Source organism: Paralichthys olivaceus, chromosome 14 (genome assembly GCF_024713975.1).
Source record: "Paralichthys olivaceus isolate ysfri-2021 chromosome 14, ASM2471397v2, whole genome shotgun sequence".
In the NCBI taxonomy this organism is placed as follows: Eukaryota; Metazoa; Chordata; class Actinopteri; order Pleuronectiformes; family Paralichthyidae; genus Paralichthys; species Paralichthys olivaceus.
In genome coordinates, this window is record NC_091106.1 from 3,238,560 (window position 1) to 3,258,053 (window position 19,494).

At 39.7% G+C, this 19,494-nt stretch overlaps 1 protein-coding gene across 23 annotated transcripts in view; it reads left to right on the plus strand.

Moving 5' to 3' along the window:
* Window positions 1–19,494, plus strand: part of col13a1 (collagen, type XIII, alpha 1) — a 107,324-nt gene that overhangs the window by 41,781 nt on the left and 46,049 nt on the right. For 21 of the 23 annotated variants that reach the window (XR_011246009.1, XR_011246008.1, XM_069538371.1 and 18 more), the window contains exons 1-5: window positions 4,340–4,418; window positions 8,318–8,344; window positions 13,099–13,134; window positions 15,559–15,585; window positions 19,224–19,274. The exons of 1 other annotated variant lie outside the window; for it this stretch is intronic. Coding sequence is in view for 20 of the 22 variants with exons in the window: in XM_069538371.1 (XP_069394472.1) it covers window positions 4,365–4,418; window positions 8,318–8,344; window positions 13,099–13,134; window positions 15,559–15,585; window positions 19,224–19,274 (195 nt within the window). In the remaining 2 variants the exon portion in view is untranslated. Of the gene's footprint in view, window positions 1–4,339; window positions 4,419–8,317; window positions 8,345–13,098; window positions 13,135–15,558; window positions 15,586–19,223; window positions 19,275–19,494 lie in introns of those variants that run through there. One more of the 23 variants, XM_069538372.1, reaches the window with a different exon arrangement.

Sequence of the window (19,494 nt, forward strand, 5' to 3'; positions counted from 1 at the left end):
GGTGTTTGCAATAGTTAGACAGCATTAAGCCCAGCAGAGGAGAAGGCTTGGAATACATGGTATCAATGTAGTCAAGCGAATTCCCATTCAGTGTGTGTGTGTGTGTGTTTATGGGTGTAATGTTGTTTCATGTTGTGCCTACTACTTGTTGCACATAAAGCTGTTGCTTCAGTGGCCCCTCCTCAGGCGCCAGTCCTTGGCTATATTTGAACCCCCTTCCCCCAGGCCTCCCAAAGTGCCTTTGGATCAAGGTGCTTTACAGTATGTCCCCTGGGTGAGTGGCTCCAGCCAACAGGATGTGATGGCAGGCCCAGAATGCAACAGGAATCTTGCTTCCATGTTTGCTTTCCCCGCTCATGCAAAGACCGTTTGAGTTTACCCTTCAAGGACTGAATCACAACTGCAGAAATGACTGGAAAAGTCATGCTCTGCTGTAACTGAGACTTCGTTATGCACATCCCTTCTGATAACTTAGACCTCACAAAATATAATATTACGGGTCTTTTTCTGCAGCAGCAATTATAGCCCTTTCAGTTTAATATTATTGGTCCTTCAGGGTTAGTGGTATGTTTCAACAACACGGTTCTGCTTGAAATGAAAAATCGATCTAACTATTGGAAACAACAAACACACCTGGTCAGAAATTCAGCAAATATATTTTATTATCTTGTGTATGTATAGCAAATGTCATGGTAATCTGCACGTTGGAATTTCATATTTCTGTGTGTCGAACTACTCGTCTAGCAGTAGCACTAGGGCAGAGTTTTTTTCTTAGCAGGGCATTGTGGGTGGTGGGGGAGCGGAGGGTTTTAGGGACAGATTGTGAGGCAAAGATAGACTTGTATGTGAAGTGAAAAGGACAGGTGCATGCTGGTGTTCTAAAAACAACAGGAAGTTAGTCACTGCAGTCTAACCCCATGGTTTGGCAATGATAGGTCGCCAGTCGCATTCGATATGTCACACAGCTCATGGGTAAGATTAAGGTACTTTGCACCCACTGGCTGCATTTTACATTGAAATCATGCTCCTTAGATTCATGGTGTGACAAATTTAAAACAAACAGACCTGACACACCTTGTAAAGTTAAAAATCTGGGGAGAGAAGCCAGCAAGCATTACAAATGATCAAGTCTTTGGGAAATGATCCACAGCAAATGCATTCTTTTTTTAAACACATAGTAACATAAAGAGGAAAAACATTAGGGTTTTCTTGACAAACCTTTTAGTAGCTCCAAGTTGTTACAAAAAAAATCTTAAGCGCCATTTAGTCTTATTGGCAGGAAGCAGGATATTGATTTTAACAGAACAACAAAAGTCTCACACAATGTCCGTGACTCAAACTCACTTTATTTCCATCATCAGCACAAGAAAGCCGTTTGAACTTTATGAAATGTCACTTTGAGTTTTGCCACGTTTCACTTTGACACGGCTTTGACATTTGTATGCCCCAGGTGTGTTGAACGCAGCCCGACTCCTCAAATTACAACAAGAACCACACCTCAAAATTAAAAGGCAAAGAGAGAATAATGTCTGGGCCCACGGGGGTCAGATTTGTCACCCTGACTGCGTCATTGGTAACTCCTGGATGTTTTTGCTCGTGTCAGGCCCCAGGGCTGGGGAAGTGATCAAATGCTCTGCACTCTCAGTCACTTTTATTTAATATTGCATGCTGGGCTTCTCGTAAAGCTGTGTCTTTACCTTTTCTCCCTGTCAAAATTTACGACACATACTTTTCCTGTTACTCTTGGGACAAAAACTCAGAACCCGTACTTCATTCTTATTCTTACCAAACAGTAACTTATTTGAGCTGTCTATATAATTCCATCTTCTTTCACAGAACTGTCTATTTCCCTTGTTCCAACTGCTTTTCATTTGAAGTGAGTACAAAGTGAACAAATTGAGTTGACAGTAGCCTTCTAGGCTAGAATGGACCAGTCTGAGGGATAGACAGCATAAACCACTAAGGAGATAAAGCAGGGGATTTGATTTGACATTTCACTGATGAGATTTGTCATTAATGATTTTCCTCACATTGCTGTGATTGACGTAACAACATATTTACTGACCCCTGTCCTGATTCACCAGTAATTGATTATGTCGGATGACTCCCGGCTCTCTCATTGTACTTGTGAAAAGGTCAACGGGTAGCCCGCTGGTGTTTTGTGTAAGGTCTATCTTACGGTGCAGAGTGTGAGTCATGGGCTGGGCTGGGTCGTCTATCCATCTCATATGTTTTCGATGAGTGTTTTTGAGCCCTGTAGAATCTGAACTGTCAAACAGGGCAGAGTTTTTGATACGTTTCCCTGACTAAAGATACTAATAAACCCAGCTGCTCAATAAATTTACATTTGAGTATTTTATAGAAGATTTCACATGAAATAAGTTTTTCATCATAAGTGATGCCAACACTGTTACTGAACACATAGTTTTTGGACAAACTACTATATTCATAAAAATAATTGGTTTTCTTTTGATGATTGTATGTGTGTGTGCGTGTGTGTGTGTGTGTGTGTGTGTGTGTACTATAATGTCAAATTACAGAGGACATGATGTCAGTGCCTTCACAGAGAGTCACAGCTTTGGCAACTTACCAAGGTCCACACTAAAGCAGGAACCAGTAAAATAGGTCACAAGCAGACATTGCCATATTTAAAGGAATGGAAATAAAAAGAATTATGCAAGTAATATGTTCTGTAAAGCTACATGATCGATCAAACTTGATTGCCAAAAAGCTGGCACCAGCACGGCACCACAAATTTGTTCGTCTGAAAGTTAAAACCACTGACTTCAGTGGGTGGGAAAAGATGAGTGAAAGCAGCAGGGGCGAGATGTTTTAGTGTAAATTTATAAAAACCAAGCAAAGCAGCTGTGTTCTTTCAGCCATCATTTCTTTCCAAAGGAGATTACTCCATGTGGCTCAAAATGAAAATGAACATTTTAAAATATGATGTAAAAAGAGTTATAGGTGATTATGAAAAGCAACATCCTGGACCACATATGTATATATACCGTACACAGTGGAGTGGTTCCTTAATATGGCTGTGATGTAGCAAGAGCTCCAGCTTGTCCTGCGACGCCACATGACTAATCAAACCTGTGACTCTTGTAACCAAAAGCCTCATCTAGATTTCAGAAGGAGAGAAACACGATTTTGCATCATTTTAGGTCACGTCCAGCTGGAGCAAAAATAAGAACTTCTGTTTTATCAATGCTTGTTTCCATTTCCTTGTGAGGCAGAAGCACATGGTTGTTTTCTACTCCGAGTTTGAGTAGTTAAACCCTTTTTTAAAGTAAAAAAGCAGATGGTTGGACCCTCAGAACTCAAATGAGAAAATGTGTGCGGAAGCACACACTTTCAAATAATGTTTTATCATGTATCTGCCATGAAGTTTGCACCGTGACAGAAAAAATGCCCAATTGGAGCTTATTTATGTAAATTGTGGAATGTGCTCAGTGCAAAATCAGGTTTTAAATGAAAGCATTGGGTCATACCATCAAAACCATAATAGGAAATAGGATAGGATCTCTCCAAGGAAACATATCGACATGCATTAATGTGCAGAGTGTAAACTGTAAAAAAAGTTATAATGGAAATAACAGTGTACTACAGATTGTTTCTGCAAAGAATATCAAATCATTATCTCCATGCAGTGAGCAATTATTTATTATGAAAGGCCATTTTGAGCAGCGGACACAGGCAAAGCGATTCATCCTGGTCCTTACTGGAACAAAGGATTGTATATCAGGATCAAATGGTTTTTGCTGTTGGAGCAAACCTTTGGATTAGGCGTGGTGGAATTTTTTTGAGTTACGACGCTTCTCCACAATTTGTCCCTTGCTTTGTCTTTACTTCCATCAGATCCAGGATTGATTGGTAGTAAAACTATCTCCAACGCTGCCAGGGCAATAAAATGCTTTCAAGTTTCCGGGCTCACTGAGCCGTGGCGTTCATCACCGGACAACATATGATTGAATCCCCTGACTTTGATTGTGATTTATGCTGGAATGATTTATCATGACGTCCCTCTGAAAACATGGTCCAGCCTGGCTGTGGCGTGTCTCAGTGTCTGTCTTGTTTGAGGAAACAGGTTAAACACATCAGTGACTCATGTCCTGGCATGGATGTGTCATTTTTGATATGGGAGTCTACGTTTCAGCTTCAGCTTGAACAAAGAAAATATAGTATTTTAAGTAAATAAAGCAAAATAATTCTGAAACTTCAAGGCTTCTTCACAGTCATGGCTAAATCACCAACTGGGCACCACCCATAAACATATACATATATTCTGGCCCTAGTATTTGTTTTATACATTATGAAGTGATCACAATCATTTGAGGTATTCAGACTGTCTGTAATGTTTTTATATGAATGTTAATGTTTATCTCTTTTTCTCTGTCTCTTGTCTTGCAGGACCTCCAGTAAGTTGACCAGTCAGTGCCTTGTGTGATCTGCATGTGGTAAAGTGGCGACTGTGTTTATTTTTGTACTTTGGTGTGAAGTAGATGAACTTGAACCTATCTGATGCCAGTATATTGTCTTGTCTGGATGCAGTGATAATCTGTATGCTGCCCTGTTATTTGGCTTTTTTTAAACCAAATGTTTAGTATATTTTATGGTTGTAAACTGGGCTTGAAGAACCTGTGGCTTGTCCAAAATGTACCCAACCTCTTGCCCTGTCTGCACTGGGAGAAGCCACTGTCCCATTTAACTCTGCATAGAACTGGCGGATGCATGCAAAGTTGAAATCAAGACTTAGGTTAAATGGAAAACCTGCTAAACTCCTGTGCCTCAATGCCACAGGGTTCAGGAAGACCGGTCCAAGCATCTGGACACTTATGAGTTTGACTTTTGTACAGCCGTGACAGTTTTAAAATCACATCTGCCAAAGATCCCTCCCTGGAAAATGTGAGGGATAGTTCCTACAAAGAAGGTTTGAAGGTACATGAGGTCAGACAGCAAGAAAGAAGCACATTTTCCACTCACATACACTTCCATCTCCACTGGATCTGAGCAATTTAAAGACATGATCACATTCCACTTTCCTTTATGCCTTCCATGGCATACACTGTGTCAAACACCTACACCCTGGGTAAGGCTCTTTTCACCAGTGTTCATTTGAATAATACACAAATTTAATCTAAAATTCATTTGCGAGGAGATTAGCTCACAAATTGCTTCCAGTAAAATGAAATAAAAAGGGAGATGAGTGGGGAGATGAATGCAAAAGAGCTCAGAGTTTCACAGAGTAAATAACCCAGCATTTAAAAACTTCAGAATGTTTCAGATGTAATATATAAAGCTGTGTCTGATCTTAGAATAGTAAAAATTCCAAAAATGTCACAGTTGCTCCTAACAGGAGCAATAATCAGAAAATGCACTGATATTTTAGACAGTGAGCAACAAACATAAAAGATTATGAATATTAAAAGTTGTGATTAATATTAACCTGCCATATCAATGAGCTCTCTGTCCTTGGAGGACTCATCGTTTAGGATGCTGTTTGGAACCTTTCTGATGTACAAAGACACGTAATGAACGTGTCCATTTTCCCAGAAGAGAGTTCTGAGAAGCAATGTTAAAATAGGGTCAAGTCCAGGTCAATACACTGTATAGCCAGGTCCATCACAGGGCTAACTTATTCTTGCATAGCAACAAATCTTACTGTCATCAGGTCAGATCACAGGGTCAGTTGGCCCTTGCATGGGTGTTGTGCATGTAACACATTTTAAAATAATCAGACATGATAGAAACGTACCCTCTGATTCTAAGTAAGCTGAACAGGATACTGACAGGGGTCCTGCTCTAGCTGCAAGTCCAAAGCCGAGTAACAAAATTCACAATTTACGACATGTATATAATAAATCTAGCTACACAAAAGGAGTTGTTGTGATTATGACTGTGTGTGTGTGTGTTCAAGTTCAGTAATAGGGTAAAGCCAGACAGCTTTTGGGCAAAATAATAGAAAGAGGAATGGAGCAAGTGAAACTCTCTCATTCTGCTTTACACCCCAACTCACTTCTTATTGAGCATAGAAGTGCCCAGGAGACTATATATCCCGAGTACAATGGCCAAATATACGCTTCTCCCACCATCCCCTCCCCAGCATCCCATTCATTCAGCAGCACTTTGCTAAATGGGAGCCACATGTTGGAGGGTTACTGTGTAATTCAAGTGAAAGGTTCCTTCCGGCAGTGGGTGACCTTTGCCCCCTGCAGACAGCCCCTGAGCCAGTAGCTAATGATCAGACGCCAACATGCAGTGTGTTCACACTCACCACCTGGCCATGCACCTTCATGCACTGCCCGCTCACTGCCCAGCCTGATTTAGTAAATATAATGCTCATCTGATGAGTCAGGCACCGGCCACACTGAGGTACATGTAAAGCTTATAACGCATAATTGAAAAGTTTAGTTTGATGAAAAAGCAGGACTCATGTACGACGTATGAACTGTAGGTGAAAATAATTCTAGCCTGTGGAGACATCAACTAAACATGAAGGAAGTGCAGAGATGGAATTATATGGTAAACAGATTGGAAGCAAACATTTTGGGAGGGTCAAACTTTTAGAATAATAAGTGATTTACTGGTGAAGATGGTTTGGAACACTCAAAAGATACAGATCAACTATGGACAAGTGGATTACTCTGTCAGATGTTTTCATTGATAAAATATTTGACATTTTAATAATCCATCACTTTTTTCCATTAGGTTTTGGGAGTTTCCCTTGAACATACATGATAGTTGTCACAATGCACAATGACTGAACCACTGCACAAAATGAAGACATGACAGCATTTCATAGATATTTACAATCAGTCATCAGAGCCAATAATCAGGAGCTCAGATTAATGTTTGACATTCCCTCCATCCAGGACTACTGAGGAGAGAGGGATAACTTCCTCTCTCCTGCTGCCGGCCAGCAATCGCCCACGCACTCACACACGCCTGCAGGCCTACACACACACACACACACACACACACACACACACACACACACACACACACACACACACACACTGGACTCCTCGTGGAGAAATATTGATAACATGCAAGCATTCAGGAGCAGGCAATCATCACTCTGGAGAGTCAATGCCTCAGCAGCTTTTGGGAAAATGTCAAGAGTTCCTGTTTTGACTTCCAACCAATTAGTGTTCCATCCTTTACAAAAAGCACAGATTTGTGTTCCGCTCACTCAATGAAAACAAAGCACACTAGACTTTTGACTTTGTTCTCCTTCTTGCTCATAGAACCTGGACATAAATGAAGGTCTTTGTATTCTAGCTTCTTGTGATTTGTTTCTTGATGAAAGCCACCAAGCTGACAAGTTGTCGTATCCGCATTAGTGGGGTATTCAAGTAGGGTTAGAAGCTTTGAATAGGGTTAGTTACGCAGAAACATGTGGACTTTCAGCATGTGTTCTCCCAAAAGCAACCTTTGCATGCGTCTTTGTGGTGAAATGAGAAAACTGTTCTTTTGTGTTCAGAAAGATCTGTGTTGTGTTAAAATGTGAACCACTGAATGCATTTGGACCAGAACAGGGAGGCATGCTACTGCATCGGTAGTGTTGTTTGTTTTTGCTGTCACTGACATGAAAAGGCCAAAATAAAACATATATAACAGTAGAGATGTCATGGTACTAAGTCTATACCAAAATCCTGAATATGGGACAGCATCTGTTTTACCAGAGTACCTAGATGCTTTTGGTACAGGAGATGTGATTCTCCTGGAACTAAGGATGGGAGAATAATAACCATACAGGCACTCTAGTCTGAATGGAAGAAGGAAGACAGACAGCAACAACAGGTCCACAGGGACCTTTAGGGAAAGGCAAGAGTTGTTCATGGAGGTATCATGCAGAATCATTATGCTCCTAAGGTATAGACAACCAAAGCCAAGTATTCAAACAGTACAACGGAGCAATTCAAATGAAAGAAAGAAACACTGCAATTTTAGCTAAGCACCTGAAAAAGAAGCATTCACATCTGTCCACACATACATGCTCCACACAAGAATAACATTATCTTATTTAGGCTCATGTAGCAACAGCTCAAAACATTGGTAGTCCGTCTGCAAAAGTATAGGTGATAGTTTTGAATGAACATTTTCACACTGTCTAATTTGGCAAGTAGAATCGTGGACTTTCTATTGTATTTGGTAGCGACTATAAAATTGCTGGCAATAAGAAAGTAATTACCATGAATCGCTCCTGTTCATTTTATTCTGGCCTGGTGCAGTGCAGTTGCCTTTCATTGTGTAGACTTCAATTGTAAAGTTCTCTCTTTCCTTTTGTACCAACTTTCTCTCACCCCTTTTTCAGGGTCCTCCTGGACGAGCAGGCTTTCCGGTAACTCTCTTTTTAACTGGTGTTTTTGTGTGTCTCTAGATATAGTATTTGCATATGTGATCACTGCAGTATTGATCTCTCTGTCTGCTCTCTGCTGAATATTCGGATTATTAAATTAATCTGTTGAGCATGGGTAAAGTAAAATTGAATAAGCTTTTGGCCCCAGATAAGCCTAAACAACCAGCTACCAAACAAATCACAGACAGAATATATCCTGCTTATTAAAAATGTTTTGGAGGAAATACAATTGCAGCAGATAACCGTAAATGACATATCCCAGTGTCACTATCCAGTCTTAACTATAAAAAACATTTTTTCAACTTTTGAAGAAAGAAATGAAACAATCTATTACTGAACAAATGAACGATTGAGTTCATAATCAATAAAAAGAGCCTTTGTTATACACACTCTTAATGTTGCTCATATTTATGCTAAAGTAATGTCTCATTCTCATTCAAGGTACTTAATTATGTACTTCCAATGTTGGGTAGTATTTGTCCCTGGTAGTATTTTTCCTTACCTTATACACACACACCATATATGTGTCTTTGACAACTCAGTCTTTGTGTGTGATGAATTATAGCACAAAACAGTAACTGCATTTATTTTATTACATTATAAGGTGTTTCTTGAAGAGCTGTAGTGTAGCTATATTTTCTTTAGCCTAGGTTTTTCAGCTTCCTCAAGCCTAAATATTTCCTAACTGGTTTTTGATAAATTTAAAATTAGGGCTCACTTAGCACAAAGCGAAAGTCAGCTGTCTACCACCAAGCTAATTTTTATCCCAGGGCAGGTGCTTCACTGTTGTGCAATTATAGTAGCTTCCGTCACTTTGATTTACACGGACACCAATATTTTTATCATTGACTTTATAAGACATAATTTTGATTATGGTTTTTACATTAGTTTCTAGATTAATATTCCATTTATAGTCCTGTTTACATATTACAGAGCATTATAATGACTCACTTCATTACATCCATTTGGTTCTTCCGCCTGTTTTAAAACCTTAGCTGAAATTGTTTAATCTCAAATATATCTAGATACATTTACCATGGGAATAGAAATCACTGAATAACCTCAATTTGTTTTGTAATTATGCTACAAATGTCAGAGATGTCAATACAGCAGTGAAACTAAATGCTTATAGCTTTAAAACACTATTAATTCAAAACAACATGGCCTCTTAGTTGTTTTCACTAAAATGCTTTCCTTATTTCTGCCATAGCTGGAATGTACTATAATGCTTGCATATTGGACTACTGTTTTATTATAGCTAACATTCTATTGTTTCCAGTCTAACACTTTCTTTTCACTCCTTCCCTCTGCCGACCTAGTGGTCTCAACATGTCAAACTCACAGGGTTCCTTTAATGAAAACAGGTGGCCATCTAGTGTCTGACCTCTGTGCTTTGTTGCCAGTTACAAAAAACAAACGGTTGACTGTCTATGTCAAAGAGTGGATGATATTCTGTGCAATGATTTGTGATTGATTACTTCCGTTAAGCAGCGGGAAATGAAGGCACAAGCAGTCTTTGACAGAATGATGGTGGGAAGATGTGTTTTTTTTTTGTTTTTTTTTTGAAAGAGAACACTTAATAGGAAAAAAGGGAGCAGTGTTTTTTATATTAGGTGGTCATACTTTAGTGACATTATAGGTCTTAAAGGAATTAGAACCCACAGATATGATCGATGGATTATAAACACTTTGCTCCTTCCTTGCCTTTAACTCACAACTTATATTTCCCCACATACATGCGGACAAAGCTCACTCTGTGCAGTATTCTTAGAATTCCCTACTAAACGCTTGGCTAGACACATGCAACTTAAGAATTGATGATTCACTCATAACTCATAAAAGCTACCGTGACATTTTTGCAGTCATCTTTAAAACTTGTGGTTTCATGAAGGCGTGGAAGTGAGGATTTTTTGCCTGGTCCTCACTTTCTGACGCACCTTCAAAGTGATGTTTGGGTGTTGAGACTCAGTCTTAAGGTACAGGTTAGATTTAGGGTTAGGGTTATATTCTGTAGGGGGGGGTTGGATTATAACAGTGAGCGTCAGAAGATGATAGAAGTACATGTTTGTGTATGTTTGGCCTGAATATGAGGTCCAGCTGTGTCTCATTAACACTGTAGATACACCACAGACACCTCGACATTCCACTGCTAAGGACCTGCATTAATCCTTTTGACTGAAATGTGTTTGTCAGCTCAAGGCTTAGTTTATGTGTGTGTGGTGAGACTACCAAGGCCGTAATAACTCTGAAAACCACAGAGAGAGTGACAGACTTTACAAGTGAAAGGTGAAAAGGGAAAACAGCCTACTTGACCTATATCTCTTAGGCATGGATAGTTAAATATTGTAGAAACATGCTTGGGATGTAGAGCAGAAAGAATAGTACGGCAGTGATGTGGTTTCTGTCTGTGGAAGTGTAGTGCAACACATAAACTGGCCGAGGTTTACAAGGCACTCGGTTCGTCTCATGGCTACAAAACCCTACTTTAGTGAACGTTGTATTTTGTGGTCACAGCAAATAATCATGTTAAGCATCTTAGCCCTGTGCTCTAGATCAAAACCACTTTTGGTGGTGCCATTTTTCCCAAGGTCTTGGTTAAATCAGAAGCTTGGACAGGGCTTCAAAGAACACAGCTGTAGCCTGATAGTATTTAAGTGCTTTAAAAATATGCCATACGACTAATGACAGAGATACTTGTAAATCTGATGTACCAGGACTGAAAACAGCTGAAACCATGTTCAGACTCAGTGTACATAGAAGAGATGATGGGCTCTACATGCTTGATCAAAATGTATCAGACAGGCACAATACCTTCATTAGGCTGTACAGCTTGAGAAGATTTTGCTCAGACACCGCCATGGACCATTCCAACATCTGATTGGACAAATGTACTATTCACTGGACTTTAAATGGGATTATTCTGGTAGCATTGACAAATTCCTCCATAACTCTTGGCCAAATTTATGTTCTGAACGGAAATTTCCTGGCGATACATTTTATTGCAAGAAAAAGGCATGACTTTTGAGTTCAGCTTCTTACAGCCACTCATCTAGCAACCATGTGCACCAGCTCTGACGCTCAGCAGTGCTGGTTGTCATACACACCATCATAACAGTCATGAGACACGAAAGAGACAATAGACAATAGACAATACTGCTAGCTATTGGTCTGTGCCGTGTTATGTGCTCCACTGAAGTAGTAATAAGGGGTGGATAAGTTTTGAAATAGAGAAGTACTTTAAACAGAGCATGTGTCAGAGTTGGATTTTTGTGTGTGGCCACCAACCACTTGCTTCAAATGATGTGAGGAATACTTGAGGCTTATAATGTGGCAGGTCAAGTAGTGCTTGGCCTGTCAAAGCTAAAAATGAACATCATTTTGACGATACTGGCGATATTTCTCTCATCGGATCTCAGGAAAACATTTTGTACCAAAGATGATTTGATGGACCTGTTTGCATTCATTTTTTAGTTTGAGTTTTTTCTGTCTGGAAGCTAGCTTCACTACAAGCTGCTACATCTATTCTTCCTGTAATACTTTAAAAGTCTCTGGCTTGTCAAGTCGAGCGGAAAACATCTTGTTTTGGACTTTTGTGCATTGAGAATAAAACCTGGGATCACTGACGGGTGACTGACTATAGCTAGTTACAGACAAGTGTACTTGTAAAGTGGCCCCTGACTCAGCCTCCACCCTTCTGAGATCAGGTATATCTTAGGCATTATTTTACAAATGCACAGATGCATTGGAAACTGTACTTGAACTTCAGAAGATTACTTCTACAGACTTATCATCCTAATCATAAGAGGCAGCAGTAGCAGGTGGACAAGTAGACGACACTTATTTTTCATCTCTGTAAGATCTGCAGTAGATTCCTGAAGTTTGAGACCAAATATTGTTTCACAAGTAGTGCAGCTTTGAGGGATAGTTAAGTGTGTTAGCTGTTTGCATTGCAAGTGGGTGATAAAGAGAGAAAGTGGGTGTGTGATAGTGGGGGTTGTTGACTGGAGCAGAGAATTGGAAGTTAGCAGTATAGCTGTGAACTAGCAGTGCAATGAGCTCTTTAAGACCCAAGACAAGTTCCTTTACTCTCACTCTCAGACGCCTCATCTGTCTCACTGCTCTCAGATTTCCTGATCTGTCTCACTGCTGTCAGATTTCCTGATCTGTCTCACTGCTCTCAGATTTCCTAATCTGTCTCACTGCTGTCAGATGTCAGACTGCTGTCTATTTGTAATCAGCCCGCCCGCCACTGCTTTGCAACATTATCTCAGATCTATCTTGAGTCTTGGGCTGGAAATGATTGCATCAGAGTAGCTTTTTTTTCTATCAGCATCATGAAATGCTTGTCTCTAGTCTCCACATTAGGCATGGCATGGTGAACTGACTAACCAACACAAAGGATTATTTAAATGGATACCATGTCATCAAGACTTTTAAGACAAACTGTGAATATCCAGCATTAGCATCTCTTTGCATGCACTAGGAACCATTCCATTCAGTGACGCAACAGTGCCACCAAATCAGTAAAACCTAAATGTGGAAGCTGCTCTTCTTATCACGCTACAGTTGAATTCAAATAAAATGTGGTTTACTTAGATCAGAATACACATATTTGTAATTGTCAAGGAATGGCCCATAAGTTGAAATGGCAAGGTATCCCTTTAAGAGTTCACTTCAGTCTCCACTCTAATGTTCGTAATGACCCGTGTTTCTTCTGAATTTGCACCGGTCAATAGGGTGACAAAGGAAGTATGGGAATACCAGGGAGAATGGTGAGTGACTTGAGTTTGTGTATGACGTATACTATAGTAGTGGCTACATTCAACATGGGCGATGGTGAAAGCAGCATATCAGCTGTACAGAAAGCAGTGATTTAAGACTAAGGCTGCTGTTTTCATGACTAGAATGGGTATAGTCTTATAAAGGCCCTGCACACCTATGGTAAACCCACACAAGATATTTTACTAATCTTGGCTGCTCTTTCAAGGTCTACTTCACTCTTTCATATGTTGTTTTTGCAAGGGCGGGACAAATTCCACCTTTATCATTGTAATTAGTTCAAGGAATCCCGTGACCTCATGCACACCCAGTATAGTCTTACCCACCTTCAGGCAGAGGTCTAGACCAGCCAACATAACTGCAGAGGTGTTTGGGGCCTTTAACTGAACGTTCCATAAATGATAATATTGCATCAAGTACAAAACCTGCACATTGTAATGCTGTTACCACTGCTATATATACTCTAAGGGTATGTTATGTTTCACATCTCAGTAGTTTAATAAGTCCAATGTTTGTACAAGCATAGATTGCCTTCCCACATTGTCATGTGTGCAGAAATAAAAAGTCAACCGACCAAGGCCACAGACCAGTAATCACACAGCAACGTCAGGAGGTATCCACTTAACATTTCACAAAGTGAATGTAATTATTAAATACAGCATTAGCTATCACAAATAATATTAAGTTGTTATAATATTCTACAAATTCTTTGGTATTTCTTCTAGTCACTGCAGCCTGTAATTTACAAGGTTACCACACAATCCATTATATTATATACATATATATTATTTCTTTTTGATATAGTCATATTTCAAACAGTTTCAGCCCTGTCACATGTGGACATTGTTTAATACATATTTTTACTCACATTGCAGTGTGGTCTCCATAGCTTACAGGCCTCTCACCTTGCACAGGAATTTTGACGGCATGAAAATAAGTCAGAGTGCTCAAGTATGAGAATATTTGAATGCCAAGAGCAACTAACTGAGGCTTTTAGTAACAGATATCCTAGATTTATATTCCAATGAGCCATAAAGGCCTCTGAAACAAGTTTTACAATGTGGTTACTGTGATTTAAATGCTTTAGAATAAATTTAGTGTAAAGCTGGGAAAGTCTACAATAAATATCTTATTGCTCAAATTGGATCATATCTGATACATTAAAGGTGAACAATACTGACGTATTTTGCTCTGATTTTAAGTGAAAGGCCAGAACTGGTGAACTGAAGTGTTTGTCTAACTCTGCTCTTGAAACAGAGCTGTGTTTCCCTCAGGGAAGTAACATTTTTAACCTTTACTAAGATTTGTTGTATCACAGTGTCTGATAAAATAGTATCCCTCTTGATGCTGCACTGACTGTAATAGATTGCAGCTATTTACTCTACAGCAATCATCAGTGGTAGTGTAAGTATTCAGAACCTTAACTTAAGTAAAAGTACCAATATGCAATAGTATAAAAAAGTAAAGGTCATGAAGGATAATCCCTAAACTAAAAGTACATCATATCAGAAGAAAATGTAGTTGAAGTATTAAGGTATATATACAGTTTTGGTCTGTTTAACTGATATATTATTATATATAACAACACTGATGAATCTGTATGTGGGCAGCATGTTGCTGTTGTAGCTGCTCCAGATGTAGCTTGTTTTAACTATCGTTTAATAACATTAAAAAAGACATTGACACCCGACAAATCAAATCGGATCAAACACATCTCTTTTCGGATTTTTTGTTAATCTTTCATTTTTGCTAAGATATTTGATAATTTGAATATTACTAAAAATCAAATCATGTAATCCATTAAGAAGAAAAATTACTGTTTGGTTCATCTGTTAATTCATACATGTCTGAAATGTGGCCCTGGCTACATATTGATTTTTCCGACTGTATGTATGCTTTAAAAGCTTGTTATATTATCCACAGTGTAAAATTGTCAACTTCAAATTAAATACTAATTTAAACTGAATGTACCACATATAAAATCAAAAAGCCTCTCAAGACATTGGTCTTTTTTACCTTATGTGACATGATAACATGAATTGTATCATATTATCTGGACTATCTCCTTGACCGCTGTCAGGTCAAATATAATAATATAATATAATGTCAATAATAAATAAGTTATAAAAATGGTTGGGCCTGATTTCACTGTAAGAAAGACACTGTTTAAACAATCTGAAATGCACTTTGTTTGAAACACATTTAGACCTTGAGTTTCCATTCAGCTCCACTTAACTGACACATATAAAAGCTCCCCTTAGCTCTGTCACCACCCCCCTCCCCATCACTAGTGCTGGAGGATGCTGCATGCCCTGAACCGTCTATATGACTCTAACACTGGTTCCTCTCTCTCTTGTGTCTCTCTCCTCCCCTCACACCTTTTTGCATGCTACTGTGTCTGCTGTGACTGATCCCAGGGCTTAAAAGGACACACAGGGGAGAAGGTAAGTTTAGGAGCATGTGCTTTTAGCAGGATTATGCAATGAAGCACCAGCTGAAGATAAACTGCAGCTTTGTCCTCTCATTTCCTGGCTTTGGTTTGGTGTCTTTTGTTAGCTGGATCACCTGTGGTGAACCCAGTCTGCTTGTCATCAGCATAGGTAGGATGAGTTGTAATAAAACATTGATGTATAAAATAGGCTGTCATTTGAGACATTGCAAAGATGGTGGGCGGTGGTGTTAGTGCACAGCTGTATTGTGTGTACAGGTAGCATGTGATTTATATCAGGAACTCAAGTCTGTATTTTTAGACAGCATCAGGATCACATTCTATAAATGGTTTCCCACCCTGGTTGGATTACCTGAGCTCTTTACACATTGAAACACAATAGTAACAATTTGTCACATCAGTGTCTAAGAGTTCTAATTTAAGACTCCCCAAAGAAAGCGGAGCGACATTTATAGAGGCCACAGCAGAGTACGCGAGGAGATTCTCAAAGAGAAGGTAGAATGAATTACACATTGAGTTAAATAATGCTGTACCTGGTGTGTCCGGCCACAGTTAAATCTTAGCACTCTGTCGTGTTCTTACTGTAAATATGAGCTGCCGGCTGGGAGGGAAAAGATTAATATTAGCCTCAAGGTGGAAATTGCATGTGAGGCACATTTTACTGGAGGTCCACCATCTCCCACTTGGCTTCATGAAATGCAAAAGTAAAATTGCCAATGTAAGCAGAACAAGGACATAAAAATCTAAATAATCACTTTTATTCACATCAATGTAATGAACTCTACCCACAAAATGTCAGAAGTTTGCTACATTGGTGGCTTGTCAGTTAAAATCAGCTCAGACCTGTGGGTTACATCCAGTAAAATGCTTGGCTGCTCACAAGTAAAATTTGACCCCAAACTGAAACTAATGTTTCATCACTGTGAGCTCTATGAAGCAATGCTTTAGAGTGTGTCCCTTTTTTTCTAGTCTTGTGCATGCTCACAAGAAGCAGAGCATGTGAGTGATGCTTATCAAAGTTTTTACACCATCCCAAAGATCAGCAGCTAAAACTGTTATGTGTTGATCACATGAACATTCAGGCACACTGGCCAAGCCTGTGGTGGTGGGAACAGGAAGCAGTACTCTGGCTTGGAGGGCTTTCACACCTGGTTTGGTACATGCCTTCGTCTGAACCAAAGTAACCGGTGTGAAAGGTGCCTCTGACCACAGTCTGGACCGATGGACAAAACATTTGTCCAATATAAAGAGGTGGTCCTGGTCCAGATCAAACAAACCCTGATTTGGATCATTTGGAAGATGAACCCTGAATAGTTCAGAGCTTTGGACTAATTGCTGGAAGTTGGGATAGCATTAAGCTACAGAAGAAGACGTAGACGCTGCTAACAGGATTGCTTGTAGGCTTCACCTCAGACAATTTAGCGTTTGAAGGACATGTACATTGATTTTATTGGTAGTGGTACCCTACTGATATTACATGGTTGCCACTGTAAACTGTTACCAAAAGTAACCAGATCAAATATATTCAATGTAACAAAGAAATGAACCTTGGTTTGGGTCATGGAAAGAGGAACAAAAGCAAGACCAGGGAAGTCTTCTCTTGAAGTGACGATGAGGTGACACTGTTACTGACAGTAGGTGTTGGCAATGCGTAGTTATGACTGATGTGGTGTCTACATCATCACTTCTAAAAGTCTCAGTTTCTGTCCTTCGAGACTAAAACACGACCCTGGAGTTTTCTTTCTTATCCCGGCCAGCAGCATTCACACGAATATTTAAAACTAATAAGTGTGGCTGGAGCCAATGGGAAAAAAAAGGCAGAGAAGTCTGCCAGCCAAAAAACATCAACATAAACAATGAAAGTTACAGAACTGGGGCTTTAAAAGTTTATGAGGAAGGACATATATCCACCACATTTATTGGGCCTCAAGGATACACACACTGCATTTTGGTATGAAACTCCAAATGTGAAAAGAAACTGTCTGTTTACAAGAACACTCCATAGAGCCCCCTCAAAGCTCAAGCCGAGCAATCCTGGAAATGACTGACCATATTTCCCCAAAGGTTTCTTTTTCTTTTCACCTGCAGTGGTAAACAAGTTTCATATTAACAATGACTAAATTGTTAATATGTGCTCACTTTTGTGAGATTATCAATAAATCCATGGTCTCCTCATCAGCTCTTCAGCTTTTGAGCCTCCTTACTGGACTTGTTGGTTTTCCAGCCATCTGATTTTCTTATCAACTTTGTTTGCGGCAGTGCCACCTGCCAAGCACCAAACAGCAGACAGACAAAGTTAGCAACTCGCTGGTGAAGAAAAGTAACACTCAGCATCTGAGTTAAAACAGAGCTAAAGAAATAATTGACATACAATTTATATGCATTAGGATGATGACTAATCTGTGTCTACTGACACTGACTCAACTTTAATAAGATGTATTCTGTGTGACCTTAACAAATTAAAAATAATTGTGTCTGCTGGATCAACTGTATTTAAACAGGGAAACAGCAGATTTATAGATTTGTTCTTTTCTAATACAACATGATTTGTTATGTGTGGGGTCGAGAGTGCTTCGAAAAGGAAAACGGACAGCACATTCTTGACTGTCACTCCACTGTGATAAGTGTGGTTGTTAGCCAAGCACTAGGAAACAGAAATAGTAACCGGACCCCCCCCCCAAGTGCAGGGAAATGGAGGGGCTGCTGTTTGAATCACTCTTCAGATGACAATCTAAAATAATATTTTGGCTTCCTTTTTATTTGAATGCAGGGAGCATACACAGCCTGAGCACATTATTAGGAACACCATACTGATAATTGGAAGGGCCTTGTCACTCTCTAAGAACAGCCGCAGTTCTTTGACACTGATTCTACAAGATTTTTCAAACTTTCCTTTGAGAGTGTGCTCCATGACGTGACTACACCACATCATCTCCTTGGATTCACATCTGGTGACTGGGGAGATCACTGACATTCACTGAGCTCACTGTCTAATGCTAATAAAACCAGTTTGATGAGCATTATCCTGCTGGAAGTGTCCATTAGAAGGCGGTAAACTGTGGCAGAGACAGTACTCAGATTCAAACCATGACCGACTGAGGGGTATTAATGTCCCAGATTTATCAGACCAGGCTATGTTTTCAGTCATTAACTGTCGAGTCAGTCTGTGTCACTTCAGCCTTGCGTTTCCCAATGTTGTTTTGTTTTCCTCACCATTCTGAGTAAAACTCTCTGGACTTATGAGTGAAAATTTCAGATTCTGCAGTTGCAGAAATACTAAAACCTGACCATCTGTCCCCAATAATCACATTTGAACATCCAATTTTCCCTACAAATACTCACTGAGCTTCTCGCACCAGCTATTTCACAATGCAACGCAGATTAACGTTACTGTGAAATCTTCAGAGCTTTACACTGTTATGCATGTCCACTATGGTTGTCTGAGAAGTGGTATTTACTGTTTGTGTTGGAAGTAGACACCTTGTGTGTAGGCGCTGGTGGAGTAATTTTCCCCGTCTGTTGCTACTGTATTTACCTTCGGAGGAATGCATCGATGTGCTGAATTTCACAGATCTCTGGGGTTGACTGAGAAAGCAACTTATGTTTTCTTCCTGTCTTTCTATCTGTCCACAGGGAGCACCAGGCGAGCCAGGTCTATCTATCATTGGACCAAGAGGACCTCCTGTAAGTATCTTCACATGTTCCTACACCTAATAAACCTCTTATCTTCAATTACTGCTGCCTGCCTGCGTGCCAGAATCTTTTATGGGCTACCATTTTAATAGACTTCTGCTTAACGCATCAGGCTCTTTGACACTGACTGACATTTTTCATTTCTGTTGATTAAACCAGACAACTGGAGTGACTGAGTGACTTGTTCTTTCTAGACTCAAGCGGTTCTGGA